At 40.6% G+C, this 22,142-nt stretch overlaps 1 protein-coding gene across 1 annotated transcript in view; it reads left to right on the top strand.

The window, feature by feature from the left end:
• The window catches only part of LOC121959438 (carboxyl-terminal PDZ ligand of neuronal nitric oxide synthase protein), a 58,053-nt gene extending 35,942 nt beyond the window's left edge, over positions 1 to 22,111 (top strand). The window contains exons 8-11 of the mRNA XM_042508707.2: positions 3,906 to 4,067; positions 6,620 to 6,821; positions 9,634 to 9,964; positions 19,154 to 22,111. Of these exons, the coding sequence (XP_042364641.2) occupies positions 3,906 to 4,067; positions 6,620 to 6,821; positions 9,634 to 9,964; positions 19,154 to 19,703 (1,245 nt within the window). The 3' untranslated portion in view covers positions 19,704 to 22,111. The remainder of the gene's footprint in view (positions 1 to 3,905; positions 4,068 to 6,619; positions 6,822 to 9,633; positions 9,965 to 19,153) is intronic.
• The last annotated feature ends 31 nt before the right edge of the window (positions 22,112 to 22,142 follow it).

Below are 22,142 nucleotides of genomic sequence, written 5' to 3' on the forward strand. Positions count from 1 at the left end.
TTTTTTTTACTTTCTTGTGAAAACAGCATCTAAGATCCGAGCCTTTACATTTGCATTGGCCGTGCACGTCTGTTTTGGAAGATTTTTCTGTCTCTTTGTGGTTATTTTGTATCTCCGTATGGTTGTTTTGTATCTCCTTATGGTTGTTTTGTATCCCTCTGTGGTTGTTGCATGACTCTTTGTATTCACTTTATGTCTCATTGTGGTTGTTTAGAGTCTCTTTGTAGTCCTTTTATCGCTCTTTACAGTTGTTTTGTGTTTCCTTGTAGTTGTTTTGTGTCTCTTTTACGTATTTTAGTGTTTGTTTTCATTACTGTCAAGTAGGCAAGGCTTTCTGTTGGAACTGATGTGATATTTCACACTATTTTTAGTCGTGGTTATTGGACAGCTAAACCTTACCACAGTGGAAAGTAAGGACAGCCTCACATTCATAAACTCACCTTGTGACAGTTGAAGTGAAGGTTCCCCTTTAGTAGCAGCCGAAGCATCCACATTTTAATGATTGCAGTTTTTTTTTTTTTTTGCTCCAGACTGCTTCTGTCTCTGTAGCTACAGGATGTTACCTCTGCTGTGATTCATTGATTTGGCTTTAGTGGTGTTTTGATGCTATTATCCAGGCACAGCGCTGCCAAATGGCTCATTAAACTAAGGAAGTAAGTACAGTATAGTGCTTTGTCATGTACTCCAGTACCTGACCAGATCATTGACTGCAGCTCTCCATGACTAACCACAGTTGGCAGCAGATACTGTAGGTGTGAAATAACCCCGTCACGCTTGCATGAGTTAGAAAAGACGACATTTTTGTTTCCCTGTGTTTGAGATTTAGCGCACTTTAAATCCTTACAAAGTTTGGCACTGGCGATTATCTTTCACGAACATTTTCACTGTGACAGGATGAAAAGATGCGCCACACGCAGGCTCTGGTGTGTCACGATGCCTTTTGCTTTTGGATTTGTCACCATAGCGAGTGTGGTAGGCACCGCTGTTATCAAACTGCTGAAAGAGAGAGAGAGTTGGATTGGAGTGGGGAACCTGAATATTCCTGCTGGCTGTGAAAGGGGGACACTTAATCCCAAAAACCCCAGTCTGTTCCCTTTGATTTCTGAGAAACGCCACCATAATCCCATTGAGGGGTTCACGAACATCTGCTCCATGGAGATAAGGAAGGAGAGAGGGAAGGAGTAAGAGGAGGAGGAGGAGGAGGAAAGAAAGAGATGGAGGGAGGGATAATGAGAGATCAGGATAATGAAAAAAGACTGGCCCTAAGATACAGACTACACAAGATGCTGGGTGTGTTGGTGGTTGCAAACAGGCAACACCAGGGTGGACAAAATAACAGAAACACCTTTAAGACTATCTGGCGTTAAACTGACTTGTCTTTTGTGGGATGCTACAAATAATTATTTTCATTATCAAATTAAAGCCCCAAAAGCACAGTCTGTCAGTCGGAGACACATGAGAACAAAACATTCTGCCAGAGTTTCAAAATACATCACATTTCTTGTGTTTTGTCTCCCCTGACTAGCGGACCTCAGTTTGAAAAAAAAAGGAAGGTGACAACACATTACTGTGTTCACCAATCATAACTGAGCAACATTTGAGTCAAAGTCTGATAACAATTGTGGGATAGTTTGCATTTGATTCAAGCTGCTGTTAATCAAATCTGATCAAACGACACGAAGAATGTTTTATTTACTCCAACATAAACTTGAATTGGTGCTTATTTATCCACGGATATTTAATGTTACAGAGGAAAGCTGCTCATTAGTTTGTATAATTGTTTTTGTCCTTAACACAGAAAGACCCATCGCAATTTCCAAGAGTCTAAAAATTGTTGTTGTTTTTCCCAAACAATGATCTGAAACACAAATATGTCCAATATACTTTGATACAAAACAAAAAAGGAACTTAATCCTTAAATTGAGAAGTTTGTACCTGTCTTTTTTTAGCTTGAAAAATAACTTTGTATTGATCATTAAAATCGTAGTCAAATAATTATCATACAGCTGAATAATCCTTAATCACTTTTTCCAGCTCTAATAGTTTGTAGTGCTGTTAAAGCTGCTGGAAATTTGGTTTTAAAAAATCTCAATAACAATGAATATACAGTGCTAACTATTAGGGCTGTAAAGATATATTGATCTGGAATAATATATCAATTCAGTCATTAAAAATCTGATATCAGCAATGCAAAATGAAAACATCCAAACAAATTGTAAGATACACCTTTATTTTGAAAATACTACGACACATACAGTATGTGTCACCATTTCAATCCAAGCGCAGCTCTTTCAGCAGATGATAATGAGCAGACAATAAAAAGACAATGAGGATATTTACTGATATAGTCTCATTTGGATCGCAGGCCCCTAAATGAATCAAATCGAAACTTTGTGATATCAGCCTATATGCTATCCTTGACCAAAGAATCGACATAATATGGTATCACGAGGAAAAACTTGTGATTTACACCTGTGGTAAGCACAGTGTCCTCAAAGCAAGAGTGTTTGGATTTTAAAGCTTGTGTTTAGAGTTTGCATGTTCTCCCCACATCTGTTTCACTTTTCCCCACGTTCTCCAGCCTCCTCCCACGATCCAAACACGTGCAGGTTAATTGGTGCCTCCAAACTGACCTTAGGTGTGAATTTGAGTATGGCTGGTCTTGTCTCTGTATGTCAGCACTGTGATAGTCTGGCAACCTGTCCAGGATGTGCAGAGTCTTTCCAGTGTCAGCTGGGATCAGCTTCAGCCCCTGGCAACCCGTAAGAGGATCAGCGGTCACAGAAAACAAATGAATGAATAAATGTGCAACAAGTTAAGTTAAAGAAAACATTGTTATTTATTATTCAAGAATAGTTTAACACTTACAAACTCAGATAATCTGCTTAATCGTGAGTTTGTGGTAGTGGTCCTATCAGATTTGATTGACAGTGGCAGCCCCTGTTATGGTGTGATGGTAGAGGTGACAGTTGGTACTTTTTGATTTGCATACGTCTTGCAGTGTTTTTAACTGACAGCAGTTGAAGACATTGATGAGTCACAATGTAACTGAAAGATTAGATTGTAAAAATCTCTCAGTATTGCCCTGTTATGGTGCCATATTAATGGATGCATTTCAAATTATTTAGAGAACCTGATGATATTATGAGGTGAAGCCTTTCTCACTGATCTGCAGGACCTGAAAACTGCTGAGCTTTATAATGTGCTCTTTCGCTCTCTAGTGGTGGGATGTGGGAGTTACACAGTTTCTGTGTTTCACTGTACCAAAAGAAGTAGCTTTACATGACAGCAGTTACAGTTTGTGTCATTTGCAGACATGAATCATATTAAACATTCTTAGAGTAAATGAGTGCTGATGTCCGTGTTGACAGAAAAAACACAATTGCTCCTTTCTTGCTATGTGTGAGAAGAGGCTGAAGTAAAAGTTTTTTAGAGAATGGCCTCTCAGGATGTGTGATACCAGAGATCATCTGAAAAATCAGTTAAAAATCCAGGGAGGTAGGAGACTAAGAGAAATAAATGGAGACAGATGAGAAGAGAGTGTATGGTAATGAGCAGAGATTATTAGTTCTGGTGAGGGGTTACAGTCGGGCTCCAGGGGGCTCCAGATCAGTGGGTCCAGTCCTGCTCTCAGGGACTCTAGAGGACCGGGCGGTTTCTCTCCCACTGGTTCATTAATTGCATTCATAGGGTGTCCAAGGTCTAAAAATAGCTCCTATTATGTGGTGAGGATGAAAAACTGGCAGCACTGTGGGTCCTGAGGGCCAACACTGAAGTCCATTGTGTCTTTGATGCTTTTTCGTTCCTGCAGTGTGTGTCAGGGAGCCCGATGTCAGAGAGGAATGTTTTTACAACCATTTTACTCCCATCAATAAAATGTATTGTGTGTGTTTGCCTGTGGTCAGGACTTTGATCGAAGGTCCCTCTTCACTGTGACGTCCCAAGGCATCACTCCCAGCAGCCCTTGCTCTCGCTCTCTAACTCCGCTGGCATCACAGCACTACCTGCAGCTTCTTCAGCAGCAGCTGCAGCAGCAACAGCAGCACACGCAGGTGGCCGTCGCACAGGTAAGACATGCATGATAGACCAGCGGTCATCAACTGCAATTGTCAGGCTGACACTGTGAGGGCTGAAAAAATTCATAATAATTAATAATAATAATTTAAAAAAATATATTTATATATGTGTGTGTGTGTGTGTGTGTGTGTGTGTGTGTGTGTGTGTGTGTGTGTAAAAAATATTTAGACCTGCTATGCACACAATTGCATAACATGTTTTTGTCAATAATTGTAAGCAATATTAAAAATATTTAATTTAAAATGGAATAAAAATAAATTATAAGTACAAAAGCTGTGAGTTTCTCCCTAGTCCTGCATGAAAATATTTGCCAGGGTTCACACTGTTTAATCTGTCTGTGAGAGAGAGAGAAAGAAAGGTGAAAGGTGGACTATTGCACGCAGTGTTTCTGTAAGCTAGACCATTGAAAACATACTTAAAATGCTGCTTTGTCACTTTTTGATGCATCACTACAACTCCCTCATCATATGAATTTGTAGTATGTCTTTAGTATGCAAAGGTGGAACACACATTCATGGGGTTGGTAAATAATTCCTCATGGAATTTATTTCCATCTCAGTGTTTCTGGGCTTGCCTTATAGGTTAAAAAAAATCTAGATTTTTTTTTAATACCAGAAAACAAGATGTTCCTCTCCTCATTTTCTGTACTCATTAATATTCTGCAGGCTGTTGTGGCTCTCAGGCTGCACATTGACAACAACTGTCACACACAGTGTGCAGGTTGTGTGAAACATTGCAGTAGGACATTTAGGACAAACTGTAAAATATCTTTGAACCTTCCGCTGTATTACACCAGCAATACAAGCTCAAAATTATGGCTGCAAGTTACAGTTACTTTATCATAGATGATTTTGACATTTACTGTGTTATTTGATAAATCATGAAAAAAAGGATCCTGTCACATCCTCCTAGAGCCCAAGATGACATCTTCAAATGTCTTGTTTAGTTTGACCATAATGCAGAAACATAAAGATATTTGATTTCCAGTGATGTCTGGTAAAAAAAAGCAGCAAATCCTCTCATTTGGAGCCACAGAACATTTTTTGTCCCGCTGACTTTGCTTTAAAAAATTCTGAAACAGATCATTGATTACCAAAACAGCTGATTACTTTTCTGTCAACTAACCATTTCATTTTCGCTCAGATGGGTTCTTCTATAGGCACACAAACACTTTAATCAATGAGATTACCATTCCTCATTGTCTTTGCCCTTTGTTTAATCTTTCATTGACAGGTTAATTTGAAATCAAGAGGGGAACCCAGAGATCAATATGGAATTCATTAAACTTGATACTCACCTGTTTTCAGTGAAAGCCAGTGGCTGGCATGTACCATTTCCCCCCTATTTACTGTCTTCACTTTTCAAAGGTCCAGGCTGGACCCGACAGATTGATCCAGACTCATGTTGAGGATTATGTCATGAATTATTCACCATCATTTGGCTTATTCAGTGACACTGATGTCATGTTTTTTCATAACAAAACTTATAAAAACTAATTATTTTGTGAACTAGACCTGGGATGCTTTTCCTTTTTAATGTTATTTGGTCACAAGATTGAAATTTATTCCACCTATACCTCCTCAGGCGCGCTTTTACTGTGCTGGAGGCTTGACACGAAATATACACACTATCGGACATCCAGGAGGAATTTTTAGTAAAAACCTTAAGCACAGTTGAGCAGAATTAAGACTTTTTGGAGGTAATCTTCATATAGAGATCTCTATGTACTGAATGGCTTTTACTAATACTTTGCCACTAGGGGGCAGCATCAACACAGTTATAGAGGACAGTCAGTGCAGCATCATAAAACTGAAGCAAGTCTCAACAGTCAGCAACACAAATGAATATTTACTTTAGTGTTTAATGTCTGGTCGATTTCACTGCTACAGGAAAACTGACCCACAAGTTAATGATCCACCCAAATAGGGGATTATAGATATGAACAGGATTATGAATTTGCTTTTATTCCCATAATATCATCAAAAACACATGATGTGAGTTAAGTTGGAGGTGAGTGGAACTGAGAAATGAAATGACAGGAAAAAATAACCATTTTGATGTATAATTCATCTAGTTTGTTTTATTTTTTATTTATTTTTTTAATGAAAGGGGGCACAGCATATTAATGAACATCAGTATAAAATACAAATGTAAATATGCTGGAGTTAGCAGGACTGCTAATTTACATCCATAGTCCCTCGGCAGATAATAGACAATAGAAATAGAGAAAGAAAGAATAAAAAACAAAACAAGTTCATAAAGCGGCCAAAAGTGCAGTAACAGTAGCGATGTAAACTGTATGGTATAAGGTGCATGGTGCAAAGTGCAAAATTCAACACGTGTTGGTTGCTCACATGTACCATGTATCACTGGCTAAACGGACAAGGAGCTTTATTGCAGATACAGTGCATAAGAAGAATCCACATGAATTCATCCTCTCTTGCCGCCTGCAGTGCATAAGGACATTGAAGACTGAAGAAAGTTTTGCATTTAAATCACATCACATGTAACAAACACACCTCGGCCTTTGTCTCCACTACAGGTGCAGCTGTTGAAGGATCAGATGGCGGCAGAGACGGCTGCTCGCATGGAGGCTCAGGCCCGCGTCCACCAGCTGCTGCTGCAGAACAGAGACTTGCTGCAGCACCTGGCGCTGCTCGTGCAGCAGCTGAAAGAGCTGGAGGCCCGCACCTCGAAAACACAACCAGGCCAGCCACAACAGGAGCCTCAGGCGAACGGACACAGTAAGTGACGGGTGGGAACAGTGTAATCCCTCAGACAAACTCATGTCAGGTCAGGTTCTCCGTGTGCAGCCGTCCTTGTCATTGTTCACTCCTCTGTTGGTGTAGTCATACATGACACAAACTGTGACCCCGCACTGACCTCCTGCCTGCAGACATCCCTGTGTGTGTGTGTGTGTGTGTGTGTGTGTGATGGGCAGAAGCACAGCTGTCAGGTATTAAACCCCGCTATGTAGGTGAACATGAATGCTTTTCCCTTTGTGGCACCTAGATAAATTGAGCGTTTTGATTTTATATGTACTCAAGACAAATGTCCTCCAGGTGCAAGAACAAACAAATGAAATCTTTGTTTTAGATTTTAGTGAGGTCTTTTTAAATCCTGAAGATATCTTGATTACAGTATCAAAGGAGGCACTTAAGTCAGGGTTAATGAGGACTAATGAAAAGCCCCAGTCAATGTTAATGATAAAGAATGAGGAGCAAAGGGAAAGAGAGTGGGTTTGTACTCTTGTGTTGACAACTTGTGTTGTCTAGTCATTTAATGAGGATCTTAAATTTTGAAGTTAGATGTAACATTTCACTATCGTCAGATATAATTCTGAAATTTGTCTTACATCTCAGGACATTTCACTTAAATACACATAAATACAAAAATACAAACAGCACTTAACCAAACAACAAATCATACACAACACTACAAATCACCACAGACATTACGAAAACTGGATGCAGTGCAACAAAGTACTCATTACCAATCGCATTCAGTGTTCAGGTACACTGAGGCTTCTTAGAAGCCAAACTCTGATTTAATGGATTGACAAACTGAGTAACAAAAGAACTTCTCAACCTGTTCAGTCGACGTAATATTACCAGCCAGAGACAACATTCTTTAATGCGCAGTTTGGAAACTTGACTCAAGTGCTTTTTCTAATAAGCCAATGTTTCATGTTTAATACTTAAATTCTTCTTGCAGCTGCAATTGTATCCCCTACTCAAGATATTTCAAGATGGCATGGTCGATCTCACTAAAATGATTGTTGAGAGTTTACCTAAGCCTGATAATTAAAATGGAGAGATTTGCCTCTACACCACACTGTGGTAAACACCGTGGTTACTCTGTGTCACACACATTGTATAAAAAGCATATTTTTACACACAATAACATCTTTATATCAAACTAATAACAGATTATGTAATCACAGAGGATTTAAAACCACACTCTGTCAACATTATCTTACACTCACAGACTGTGTTCTCACCAAAAGTTGATTGTGTTAACAACCTTAACCTATTACACACAAACACACAAATTCATAAACACACTTTGTCCCAAAGGAGGATTTCTGGAGGAGGAATGTATTTACAGGAGCTAAAAGAATGGTCAGTCCTGCCAAAATAATTATGAATAACCACACACACACACACACACACACACACACACATACACATACACACACACAGTCCAGTGGGCAGAGCAGTGTGTGTGTTTGTTTATGTATAAATTATCTGTACATGTGTTGAATTGAATTTGATAATGACTAAAAAGAAAATCAGCACCCGTCTTGCTTAAAGACCCAATGAGATGTAGTTAATTTGTTTGAGGTATTATACTTTTTACTAGTCCTGTAACGTTATCCCAACCGCTTGCGGTCGCCGTCTTTTGCAGCTCAGCTGCCTGCTCCACCAGTAGTGACCGACCTGTGGTGGTGCATGCTGTGCACTACTTTGCCTCAATACAGCATCTCTGTATCAGTTGAGATGGAAGTCGAGCATCTATATTTAATAGATTATATAATGTTATAATGCCCAAGATTTTTAAGAATGTGAGTCTACAATTATTGTGATTCAATATTACAATTAATTGTGATTTTACTTAGATTTTTACTTTTTTTAACACAAGACCAAGGGAAAAAAAGTTAAATAGCTAAGTTAAATCAAACACTTTTTAGAAACAGTTTATCATGAGGAATAATTCCAAAAACAATGTGCATTACATATGGGTCAGTTTCTGACTTTTATACCAGAAGCATCATTTACTGCATGAAAAAAAGTAGTGTTTAAATAAAATGTACATGTACAATAGAATGCATGACAAATATATATTGAAATAATGAGAAGAGCAGAAAGACTTGCAGGACCTGAAGCTGTCACCATCTCTGGATGGTTTTGAGTAAGACAGGAACTCGTGTCACCATATGATACCTGTCCATGACAGAGTTTGTATGTAGATTAAGCGATGTCTGGCCTTGGTTTTATGTCATTTTGTCAAAGTGTTGTCATTCTTCGGATTTCAAATTTGAGGGGGAAAGATTGTTCCTCCCTGGAAATTTCTTGCCATGGCCTTTTTTCCCCCTTTTTTAAGTGGATATGATGGCATGTTACTCATAGATTGTCATTACTAAAAGTGGTAATGTCTTTCCACCTTTGCAGAGGCTAAATTTAAGTTATTGAATTACAATAATAGCAATTTATGCATTAAAAACTCACTCTAAGAAAAAAAACAAACATTTTAAAACATCACGATGAATTGATTTTTTTCTCCCCAACTCGTACTTTTGTGTGTATGTCTACATTTTGAGAAGGGCACATCATGTTTCATGCTTGTATTAATTATGTAAGTCCCTCTGATGGAAAATGCTAATCAGAGACATGGCTGGCCTGAGTGCTCCCAGTGGCACAGTGCCAACTCCTCCTCTCTCTGAGAGTCAGCACTCAGAGATCTTTAGAAAAATAATAAAAAGCCAACAAGTCTGTTGTGGTTAACTCTTAACTTGTTTTCCCAACATTTTATGAAATTGTCTTCTGTCTGTTCCAGATGGTCAGCAGTCACCATGCAGCTCAGTGTCGACATCAACAAAAGCTCTGTCTCTGAATCTGAAGAACCTCTACAGCCAGACCCTCGACCAACTCATCACCTCCACACCTGCATGGCCACTCCAAACCTCACCCCTCTCCCCGAACCAAGTGGACTGTGCTGAGTCCTACCTGAACCTGCTTAACCTGGAGAACAGCACTGAACCAGTCACATCAGTCAACGGAGACCTGGACCCCTTTATCAGGGCCAACGGGACAGCGGACAACAAGGAGAGCCCGTGCAATGAGATCGTCCCCTTGACCTTGAGGAACTCCGCTAGCATGGATGAAAAGTAAGACCACCGTCCTTATGTTCATCAGTAAATCGTGTTTGCAAGCACTCTACCAACACACAAAAATAACCATCAGTCAACTGGCAGTGTGTAGTGCAAGCAGATAATGTACGCAAACATTGCATGCAATAGTCCACCTTCCACCTTCTCTTCCCCTACCTCTTTGTCACTCTCTAACACATACACAAGATCAACAGACTGAATACTGCTTACCTGAGCCGCACAACACCATGGGTGACGTTGAATCATAACTGCGGGAAAAAAATCGGAGAAATAGGCTACATTTATCCGCTAAGATCAAGATAAAAGTCGCAAGTAACAAGCCCGTTCAAATTTTAGTAGTTGTAAATATTAAAAATATACATACATTGCTAGTTACGAGTTAAGCAGTGGAATTACAGTAACACGTACCAACAATCATAGACAACAATCTTTTTTTCCATGATTTCTGAGCAGATTTATGGACCTTAATTTGTTTTGAACATGGAGGTAATGATATTTTTGCAAAGTGTAAAATGAACAATCTAAATTAATATGTGTATCATCTAGATGTTCTGCAGTGGATCAAACACAATATCACATTGTTTTCGTCGTAAATTAGTAAGCTGTAGTGTTGCTGGTAGCGCAGATGTTGTAAACTGCAGACAGAGTCGTGCTAGCTGTTTCCCTCTGATTTAAGTCTTTGTGCTAAGCTAAGAGCCTGCTGGCTAATGGGCACATATATGAGAGTGGCATCGATCTTCTCATCCAACTCTTGGCAAGAAAGCACATATTTCCCAAAATGTGGGAACTATTCCTGTAATGTGCATACACACACGCTCCTTTATGGTAGCAGTCAGTTTGTGTTTGAGCGAGCCGGGCCACACAGTGACATGTGCAGCCTGTAGCTTTTAGTGTTATTAGTGGAGAACAGCTCAACTCAGCAGAAATGGCCCGCAGCTAATGAAAGTGTGACTGTAATCAGGGGATTACAGAACACGGGGAGAAAAGGGTTGGGGTTAGACAAACAAAGAGGGGATCAGGTTTGAGGTTGTGAGAGAGAATGAGATTTAAGGGAAACACAGAAACTCCATCAGCTTTGACTCCGTGCCAGTGTTTCTATTTCATGAAATAACTCGTTTTGAAAAGCTATTAAAAGGCGCGTCGAAAGAGCAAAGAGTGTAAATGGAATCATTTTCTTTGGAATAATTCATGATGAATGTGTTTTCAGGGATGTTTTAGGTTGTATTTCTCGCTGTCTGGCACATTTTATCTCGTGAAGAGCTTCCCCATACTGTACTTGTGACTTAATGTCTGTATGCAGCTCTCTGAAACATAAGCAGCTCTTACGTTGAATGCATATATGGAGCCACAGCATCTAATGACTTTTTAATGAGCTTTTTAATGAGCTTTTAATCTCCATCACAAAGAGCAGCTATGGTAAAAAAAAACACATTTATTTCATGAGATCAGGCAGAGCTCTCAAGCAAGACAAACTCTTCAGTCCTTTTCCTTTTATCCCCCTCCTCTTTCTCTCATCCTCACACTTAATTTGTCTCTCCTCTTGCTCTTCACTACCTCGCTGAAAGCAATCCACGACGCACTCTCCAAGGAGAGCGTGTTAAAGTTGATTTCAAAACAGGCGAGGAGAAAAATACAGAGTTGGAATTGACTCTGCGGTGGAGTGTGTATTTGGCGTGCTTGCACATGTTGTAATTTTGTGTGTCTTCTATTTGTGTGTGCATGTGTGTTTGTGTGTGTGAGAGGCTGCAGCGTAGCTCCCCACAGCCACACTCACGTCCTGTGGTTTCCTGCTGCACAAACTCCCAGCCAATCCCAGCTTCCCGTCGCTTCACAACCTGAAACTCTACCCCACTACATATGTCGGAATATTTTTTTCTTTTGCACGAGTGCGGGGGGAAAAAAAATAAAAGGCAAGACAAAAGGGAACTTCAAATCTCCTCCAAAGAAAGGCATCTTGTTACTGTACATTTCCATCTTAAAATTAGTTTCATCTGGGAATGTGTGCCAGCTGAAACCCCTTCCTTTTTTCCCCTTTCTTTGTAATTATGTAACAACTAACTTCTCTTTTCTGTCTGCCATTCTTCCGTCTGAGCGTCTCTGTCTCACATCGTTTTCTGTTTCCTGTCTCAAAGGCTTAAAGAAAATATACCACCGAGGCGTTTTACGTCCTTTTTCTAAAGTGATTTTCCCCTTTCTGCCAGTCTCCCCCTCTTTTATTGGCTATTGTTTGCGTCCTCTCTTGGGTGACATCCTCTGTAAATAGTCTGTAAATTCCGTAAATAGTAATCATTAAACTTTACGCTGGATTTATACACAAATGGCACATAAAAATAATGAAAAGTCAGGTTATTGCTGCACAGGAAAAACATATTTTCCTTCTGAGCAGGAAAATGTGCAGCACAGAAACTTTAAGATACGACCTTTCAGATTTGTAACTGGGAGCGTTATGCTTCTTATGTGGCTCAACTATATCTTTTAATCTCACTAAATCTTAGGAAAAATATGACAAAATGAGGGTTGGGAAAATGGAAACTTCACCGCCAATCTTCTTTGCATTACCTTTGGCACAGTCAGACCCCCGTTACCCCCCCCTGCACGGCACATTTTATTGCTTCCATTTGCTTTTGTTTTCTGGATTTCCCCAGCGAATCAATGTTTACAGCCTGAGTGGCCTTATTTTATGTTCTGCGATCTAGCTCACAGACACTGCTCTGCCATCCCCTCTCATGTCTCTCCTCATTCACTTCCTGCCTTTCTTCATCCTGCCTTCTCTGACCTCCCGTCCCTTGGGTCCAGCGCTGGTCATGGACTGCATTCACTTCACACTATTGGTGCAATTTAGCTTTAAATCACGCAGGCATTATCGCCCAACATGGAGCCTATCCATTTGTGCTCTCCAGCTGGCCCACAGACTGGAGCGCTATATGATCACTGCATATGGTATGTTGGCATGCCACACCAGCAACACCATATTCAGCCGTGTAGTGAGTCACACTTTACACAACAAACAGAACAATTAAAGGAGGATCAAAACAGGATGTAATAGTAGACTTAAAATACACCTTGTGGGCAGAACATTGATCTGTGTTGTTCGGAAACTTTTTGAGTCATCAACCTCTGTATCTGACACACATGAAAACAAGACACGGCAGCAGTGCTAGTCTTGTGAGTATTTGGCAGGACCCCAGGAGCAGCATAGGGCTTTGGAGCAATTTGGACGGAGTGGCTAAACCGTGGAATTACAACTCACGGGTCTGTCATGTAATGCTATTGGACGCAAAAAGACTTTTTCCTTTGGACTTACATCATGAAAAAGATCTCTGTAAATTAGCAGGAAAAACCAACATAACAAGAAAGGACTCAGAAATTACAAAGAAATTAGTAAAATCATATAAGAAAATTAGTTTAAAATAAGTTAAAAAAAAAAAAAAAAAAGTCAAGACAAGAAGGTTTGACTTTTTCAAAAAGATTCTGTAACAGTTTTTTGAATAAGTTCTCCCCAGATAATGTTCAAATCATTTACTTTTTACCCCTTTTTTCAGTTTGCATGACATTCTTGCCAATCAGACTATCGATTTCTCAGGTTTTAGGGGTTTGAATGCATGTGAAAGCCATCAATCCATGTGTTAAAGGGTTAAGTCATTTTTTTCTCCATTCAAGTAAATGATCTGGAAGATCTGGGTAACTTAATACCCTAGAAATCGAACTTTTCAGGGGGCTTTGTGCGGCTCCAATGCTGAATCCGGTCCTCTTTGTATGTTATTTGGTCATGAACAAAAGTATTAGACAATTGAAAATGTTGTCTAGGTGATGGCGCTACAGGAAAGTCAGGGGATTACCAAAATATTCATCCCGAGGGGGATCTGAATATGAAATTTCATGGAAATCCATTAACATTTAAGGAAAGTCACCTAAAATCACAAATTTCAAACCTCATGGTGGCGCTAGAGTAAAAGTCAAAGTCAGTAGGATGCATGGTTTGGGAAACATGAATATCTGTACAAAAGTTCATAGTGATATACTGAGTAAATGTAGAGAGGCTTCCCTGGAGCTGTGCAGCTAAAAACGGCAGCATGCCCACGCAGAGCAAAAACAAACATATATGGTGACCAGCAGCTTATATGAGCACCCAGCTGTATATTATTCACAAGTGAGTCATGCTTCCTCTGGCATGGTATAGACTGCACTCCATGCACTCTTTCTCTCTGACAGTATTGTATATTGTATAATCACATTTCCTGACCTATCTCATGATCTTCTTCCTCCCCCTCTATCCTTTTTTTTTTTGGTTTCCCCTCTTCATCATTAACATCTTCGCCTGTGCGTCAGAGCTGCACCGGCAGCCACCTCGGCCAGTAATTTAATTGCAGCGGTATGATGAGAGTATAATAGATGGTGTTTACAGACATTTTGGGTGGAGCCGGTTTGGGCCAGCTAGATTTACACGCTGCTACATGTTCAAAGATAGAAAGTTGTTTTTAAAATTCATCTCAGACTCGTGTTGAAGTGAGTGTGATATCTGGAGAGCTGGAAGGTCGGCCTGTCAGTCACCAGATCATGTTTGACGGGGACTCTGTCAGGCAGGGTTACTCTTTAGGATACATTTTCTCCAGTTTCTAAGTATTTCAGACACTTAACCACTGCGGTTATACTCTTGAAGACTCTCACGTTCATCCACCTACGTGCTTCATCATCCCACACAGACATCTCACTCTGATTGCTGTTTTGTGTTAATTTCTTTACAAAAGCAAGATGCTTTCACAAAGACCCAGTGTCCCTTCTCTCTTTAAACCTCCTACTTGTTATTTCAGTTGCTTTGTGCATGTCTGTTTGATTCTGTCTCAAAGGCTCAAGTTTTCTTTTCAGAGGCATGACTAAATATAAAGACATAGACGTTTTACTGATTTCTCCACCTGTTGATCTGCAGAGCTCCTACGGCTTGTTTTTGACATAACAAAGTGTTGCAGTTTTTTCATGCTATCCTTCTGATTGCCTGTAATATTAGTTTATTGAATGCTGAAGTAACTAAGCATGCTGTGCTTATGAGTCATGTATCGCAGACACAGACGGGGGTTCGCTTGAACTTCTAAAACACTTTTGCTGCGTCGCTCTCAATATTGATTCTCATGTAACACTGAACAAGTCTTGGCAGCGAATAGCCTGACACACATCTCTAACACTAAAAAGTGGCATTTTTAATAACCACTAACTACAAAATACCATCTACTGATGATTCCCAAAGACTTGCGTCACTTGTCTGGTCCCTTACAAAGATCCCGGATCCTCTGTAGTCTAACTGTTGCCTCTCTTTGGTACAGGTGCGAGGACCCTCTCCTGCTCTTCCTCTTCCTCCTTTAAGCGCCCCTCATTTCCCCGTCAGTCTGCTCAAACAAACAAACTGAGCCCCAGAATAACACCCAACAAGCAGACCTTAAACCCACAGATCATTCGTTCCATCGTCCCGTCCCCATCCCATCCCTCTCATGGTTTGCTGCACCAGCCTGCCTCTCCCTGGGAGCCTGGGGAGCTCTCTGCCACTGCCTAAGCCCCCTTCCTCTCCTCCTCCTCCTCTTCTCTCTGCCCCTTCTTCTCCCTTTATGTGAGTATTATTCATGACAACCAGCATGTGGATCCAATGTCTGTGGCACAAGCATGGTCGTGGGCATGTGGTGGATGAACAGTGTGGGTGTTTGCTGGCTCATGTTTAGGTCTCACCAGGGATTTCTCTGCTAATGGCTGCATAATAACCTCTATTTACATGCGGATGTGGCTCTGTAAGTTCATAACCACATTTGCATGAAAGTAATGAGTGAGCCACACATGTGGTATGCACTGTAGCACCGGCTTGTCCTTTGCACACTTTGCTGGACTGTTTTGTCTCGCATACTTGGGTCAAAATGGAAGAAACGCTCTTGTCAGGTTTTGGTTTTATCTTGTCAGCGGAGGTTCCACCTGAACAGTGAAGCTGTCAGAGCAGAGGCTGAGGAGAAGCACCTCTTGATGCACCTGTCTTAGACTCACTGTGTCACAGTGTAGTTTGTTAATGCTAGTGTGTGTGTGCGCGTGTGTGTGTGTGTGTAACTCAGCCTTTTAAAATGTTCTGCACAATTAAGAGCATGTTCACTTTGAGTAACCGGTGGGTGCAATCATTTCACAAGTTGCTACTTTGGTGACAGTGTTGATTGGGTAATGTAACCTTGGTATAGGTGCAGCCATGGCCATCACGATTTCAGTGTGTTTTCAGTTCATGAAAGTCAATGCAACATTTTGATTGACAATTGGTTCTACTAAAAGACCGGTACATTTTGTTTTAATGGTTTTAAATTTGTTTCTCACCAGCAAAAAGTGAGCGTTTACATTAGTTTTATCACAGTTAACCATAGCTGCAAATGCCTGGTGCTAACTAGGCTAACAGCAAGCATTTGTTAGGTTTTTTTATTTGGTTAGCTCCTCCTCTTTTCCAAATATGGTCACTGCTGGCTCTAAAAAATTTAAAGATGGCAATGGCCAAAGTGCCAAACACAAAGCACCAAAACAGGTGGTCCACAAACCAGTGAGTGACGTTACTTGTGCTGTGTCGATTAGTTATACAGTTTATGGTTTTGATGTATCCTTTTTAATAGCAAATTAAAAACCAAAGACAAATATCTGCCTTTTGTATGCAGTAGTCTTGGATGATTAATTACTTAAAAAAATGCTTGAAATCTTGCACCTGACTAAAACAGAATTGTGATCAATAAACCTGAATGACAAACAATCAGTAAATCAGAATCATGTAAAAAGGATCATGTATGCAAGGCAAAGCTCATTTCTCATTGAATAATTATGTTTTGACAGAAGATCTGTCGTCTGTACATCTGTAATATTGTACAGCTCTTAAGAGTGTATACAAAAAAAAAACATTGTTTGTCATATCTGTGTGACAGAGATTCCAAGTAAAATCGACAAAGAAAAGAAAGGCAAAAGGAAAAGGACACCAGCAGCTGAGATGCCTGGCAGGTAGGCTGAATGAGACAACAGCGAGATGAATGGAGAGACAAAAATGGAGTAATAAAGAGAGAGGTAGAAAAATGTAGAGAGCAGACAGAGCAGAGGGAGATAGGGCAGTGAGGTGGAGAGAGGTGTCAGTGTGACTGAAAAGAGGAGTGCTGAGTCAAAGTTATGATAATGAGACCGGCCTGCTCTTTGATCCAGCTGCAAATTCATCCCCACAACTTGGCAGTGCATACATTCAAAAATAACAGCGGAGGAAACCAAACCTGAATCAAGCGTCAAAGTGGACTGTTTATCTTTATGAGCCGCAAAGAGACGTTCACCCCTGTCAAGAAAATAATATTCAAGAGTTTCATTTTCTTTTTGGTGCATTAAAAGGGATATTCTATCACCAGTGTTCACATATGTAATGTAATCTATTTGTATGAAACTAAAGTTTGTTTCCAGACAAAGATTTTGCTAATTAGCACTAAATGCAAAGTACAGCTGAGGCTGATGGGAATTCTTTTTTAGTTTTGCTGGTATTTTGTCAAAAAACAAAGTTTTGGACAAACAAATGAACAAAAACAGACCTGATCATGGTGCTCTGTGAAACTTAAAAATGATTTACCAAAGTTAACACAGTTTATCCTGAGGGGAGCATGACTGCCAGTACTAAAATTTAATAGCAGTGTATCTAAAAAAATCTGCAACTTTACACTTAAAACCATATATGTGAGCCTCAGGATTGCACTGGAGGAAAACCCAGGTTGTCAAGAAGGTATTTAAGGTTCATCCTCTAGGGACCTGAATGCTAAATTTTGTGCCAGTCCATCGTGTAGATGTAAAGATATTTAACGGGAAAAGGAAAACTCTGACCTATAGTGGCACTAGAGAGAAAATCAGGGCAATCCCCCAAAATATTAGGGCTCATCCTCTGGAAACCATGAATATCTGTGTCACTCCATTCAGTAGATGTTTCGATATTTGGCAGGGTAAGGGAAAACTTTGGCCTGATGGCATTAGAGGGAAAATCAGAGGAATCATCAAAAACACAAGGGTTCATCCTCTGAGGACCCTTGATATATACAAATTTCATGTCAATCCATCAAGCAGTTTTTGAAACATTTTCTTAAAAATAGAAAATGAAACATCAGCCTCATGGTGTCGCTGAAGGAAAAGTCAGTAGTATTCATCCAGTGGCGACCATGAATGTCTGTACAAAATTTAATGACAGTACATTCGGTGGTTGTTGAGCTATTTCTGTTTGGACGATAGTTGTGGCCCCTCAGACAGACACACTGTCATCCCTAGAGCCATGCTGCTACAGTGAATCCAATCATGCAGTTGGCTGACAGTGGAGTCAGTAGAGTTCAACTCGACTTTCACCCCACAGTACTGTGTGTGCTTCTCTGTTTGTTAGCGGGGGGAAACAGCGGCTGATTATCTCTGGAAATGATGTCCCTGCTCCATTACAACAAGTCTGTCGTTACCATAGCTGTAAACACCAATCAGGTACAGAAGCAGAGACGGTAAATACATCAGCAAGTCGCATAAGTTCGTTACTGAGACCAGGATTCAGCTAAAGACCGGATTTCAAGGGGGAACAAAGTTAGCAGCTACCAGCACAATGTGGACGGGAGGAGTCTGAGAGGAAGCGAGGCTTGTTAGCGGGTGTTTGTCAGGGCTCATTTTCCGAGAGAATGGCTGTGATTGTGTGTTGTTGTGTGCACCGGTGCTTGTCGTGGCATTTCTGTGGCACAATCAGAGAGACTGCAGTGGAGCTATTTCTGGTGCGCGCATGAGGAGGGGGAAAGCCTGCAGCTCTTGCTCTTTTTTTTTTTCTTTGGCTCCTTTTCTTTCCTTCGTCTCTTTATTTTCTCAACAGAGGGGAGCTGTGGGATGCAGATAAAGTCCCTAGACACGTGAAACAGCAGGGAGCCAGAGAGAAAGAGTGTTTTTGTCTTGTGTAGTAACAGCTTACGTCACAGTACGTGTCGGGTTAATGAGGTACAGTGTGACTGATGGAGAGGAAAACGGGCTCGGGGCTTATTCTCATGCACCTGCTTCATAGAGAGAAATGATTACGCTGAATTTAAATTAGCAAAAGGAGGACAATGAAAGCGTGTTAATGGATCTACTCTCAACATGTTCACCAATTAAAGGCTTTTTGTCTGACTTCACTAAGCAGTACCTCTGTTCTCTCCTCTGCAGGTACAAACAGACGATCCCCAAACTTGACCCTCCGCCCTCCATGAACCGAAAGCGGGCCAGCAGGACCTTGTCTCCGGGGTCCGAGGTCGCACCTGTGCCCACGATCGGTGAGGTCACCGCTAACGACGGGGCCCCCAGCCGCAGCAGCAGCCTGTCATTCCCGGACATGACCCCCAGCTCTTTGTCGTCTGCTGATTTTCACTCGCTCAGCAACGGAGAGAGCAGCTCCTGTTCGGCCAGCGAGGATTCGGGCGTCCGCTCTGAGACCAAGTCCCTGCTGTCGCCACTGCGCGATGACGACGACCTCTTTGGGGACCGTGGGACCTTTCTAACAGCCTCCAGTGGCTGTGACAGTCCCCTGGAGGACAAAAGTGAAGTGATTCTTTCTCCCTCTGAGTCCGCCGAGCCCCCGACTTCTCATCCGGACACCTGTGAGCACCCGCCGCCCTTCTCCTCTCCCATGAATGATACCTGCCTTCACATCAGTTTCTCTGAGGACGAGCTGCTCGAAAGCAACCAGGAAGACCCCAATGTCCCACAGCGGAGTTAGGAAGATGAGCCGAGGGGCCCCTGGAGAACTCCCACTGTCCTCAAATCAGCTTTTAATGCAATACTTCCCGTCAGACCCTCTTTTGTTTGCTCTGGGCTCCAGTTCAGGACCTTTTAATTATTTTGTCCAGACATAGCATATACCAGTTACTGATAAATAATCTATTGTATAAATTATTAGTCAATGGACAGATTTAGTATTTTTGTAATGAAATGATTTACTTTTTAGTGACTAGAAAGTTAAGCAGAATACATGTAGCAATTCGTGCACTGTTAAGATCACACACACCGTAGAATTCAAAGAAAACGAGGGAACACGTTTTATTTTTGCTAGTAGTCAACCTTAAAATGTTATTTTGTACGAGGCTTCGCTGTGGTGCAAACTGTTGTGGGAAATACTATTTTCTGCAGATCACACGGGGTGATCGTGAGGATCACGCACATGTTGGCGATGTTGGGAAGGGCCTCGCTTTCTGTGAAGCACCTGAGCAGGACGATGGTCCGAGAGAAAAGAACAGGAAAGTCAGATAAAGGAAAAAGAGAGGATAGAAGCGAGCAGATGTAGTTGTGTTTTGGTTCATGCACACACATTTGTGGTTGTGTGGTTTGTTTTTTTTATTATCAGAGTTGAGTTGGTTTTTAGAATGTTTTGTGCTACTTGTACTTTGGGTTTTTCAGACCTGCAGGCTGTGAAGCAGCACTGGAAAAAGTTAGTAGAATATCCAGATGGATTCTTCTGACTCTGTATGCAGCATGGGTGTAATCCTACAAGAACATAGTATGAGATGTGTTGAGGAACAGCACAGGGAGAAAGCAATTGAGCTGACGGCTATTAAAGCTTTGAATCGCACCTGTCTGGGTGGGGACTGCGATATACAGAATGAACCCTCAGACTCAATGCGAAGGTTATTAGAGAATCACAGAGGATATTGGAAAAAGAGAGCTGGGCAGGTGGAGTTTCTGTGTTCTGCCTTAGCAAATCTGTTTCATTTGCAGCTGTCAGGATAATTTAAGCTGACATTGTGAATATATTTAACATTGAGAACAATGTTTTGCCTTCATTGGTGCACATCAATGTACAGTTTCAGCAATTAGTCAATTAATCGATGAGACGATCAACAGATGATCTGAACAATTTCTATAATCAGTGAATAGTTTAAATCCTACTTTGGCAAAAACAAGCCAAAAAATTTACTGATTCTAGTTTCTCGATTTCTCTGATATTTTTGGGAATATTTTGCTGTTTTTTAAAAAAAGATATTTAGACTGAGATTTCTGACATTGTGTAGATTAAGCAAAAAAATAATCCTAGAAAATGATCGGCAGATAATAAGAATTATCATCATCATTCAATCATTTATTGGAGCTGTTTTTATTTGTTTTATTTTTTTTAAATGCATGTGGCAAGATTTTATTGTGTATTAGTTACGGGTGTCCCTGACTAAATATGTATATAGTCAAATCTGATTCTTCAAATGTAGCCAATCGTCGACTGATAGTCCCATCATGTCATTTTTTAATTAATTTATTTATGATAATTTCTGCTCATATACTCATTTTCAATGTTAATTCACATTTTTTACACACTAAACAAAAGAGCTGAAACACCCAATTAAACAATGTTTTCTTTACTTTAATTTACTTTATGATAGGACATGTTCCATCCAGCGGGTGTGTTGTGTGTCGGTGCAGCGCTGTGCTTAATACTGAAAGGGAGTGTGAGAGATCAGTAGACACAACATGTCACTTAGTTTGGTTTCTGCTTGCTTTTCGTTATCTTTAACAGAACTTTCAAGTTTCTCTTAGAAGAAAAAAGAGAGATACAAGCCGTAAACAGCTAAATCTACCGTCCTCTTCCCGCTGGTTTGACAGAGCCATCCATAAGTAATTTATTGCTCTGCAGGAGCCATGCTCTTAAGTGAGTGCCCTCATTAATACATTTGTACCAAAATAGGTTATATATCCTGATTTATTTGGAGAAAGCAAGAATTTCTATGTAAAATCAGACATTCAGCACCTCCATGTACCACAAATGGAACACAATTTTGTTTTTATAACCACATTTTCCTGCAAATGCGATGATTGGACTCTGAGACTGGCATTGGCTCCTTTGATCAAATCCTTAAAAAGTCGACTATCCGGGGTCACTCCTAGTTATAGTGTAAGTGTTTTATTCTACTGAGTACAGGTGTAACCTTTAACAGGTAGCAGTGATAATAAACGGACGCGGGAGGGAAAGAAGCTGAGGTGAGAGTAGAGAGGTGGTGTAAAGGTGCCGGTGTAAAATGCCCACAGGCCAAGCTTTTTACACCCTGAAACGAGGCTGTTCTCAACATCACATGTGGCAGGAAGCTATATCAGCAATAATACATGGAAGAAAAAAAATAATAAAGACGAATAGTTGAGGAACTTCAGCTCTCACTTGTGTTTTTTTCCCCCC

Source organism: Plectropomus leopardus, chromosome 20 (assembly GCF_026936395.1).
Source record: "Plectropomus leopardus strain MGB_pleo_1.0 chromosome 20, ASM2693639v1, whole genome shotgun sequence".
NCBI classification, from domain to species: Eukaryota; Metazoa; Chordata; class Actinopteri; order Perciformes; family Serranidae; genus Plectropomus; species Plectropomus leopardus.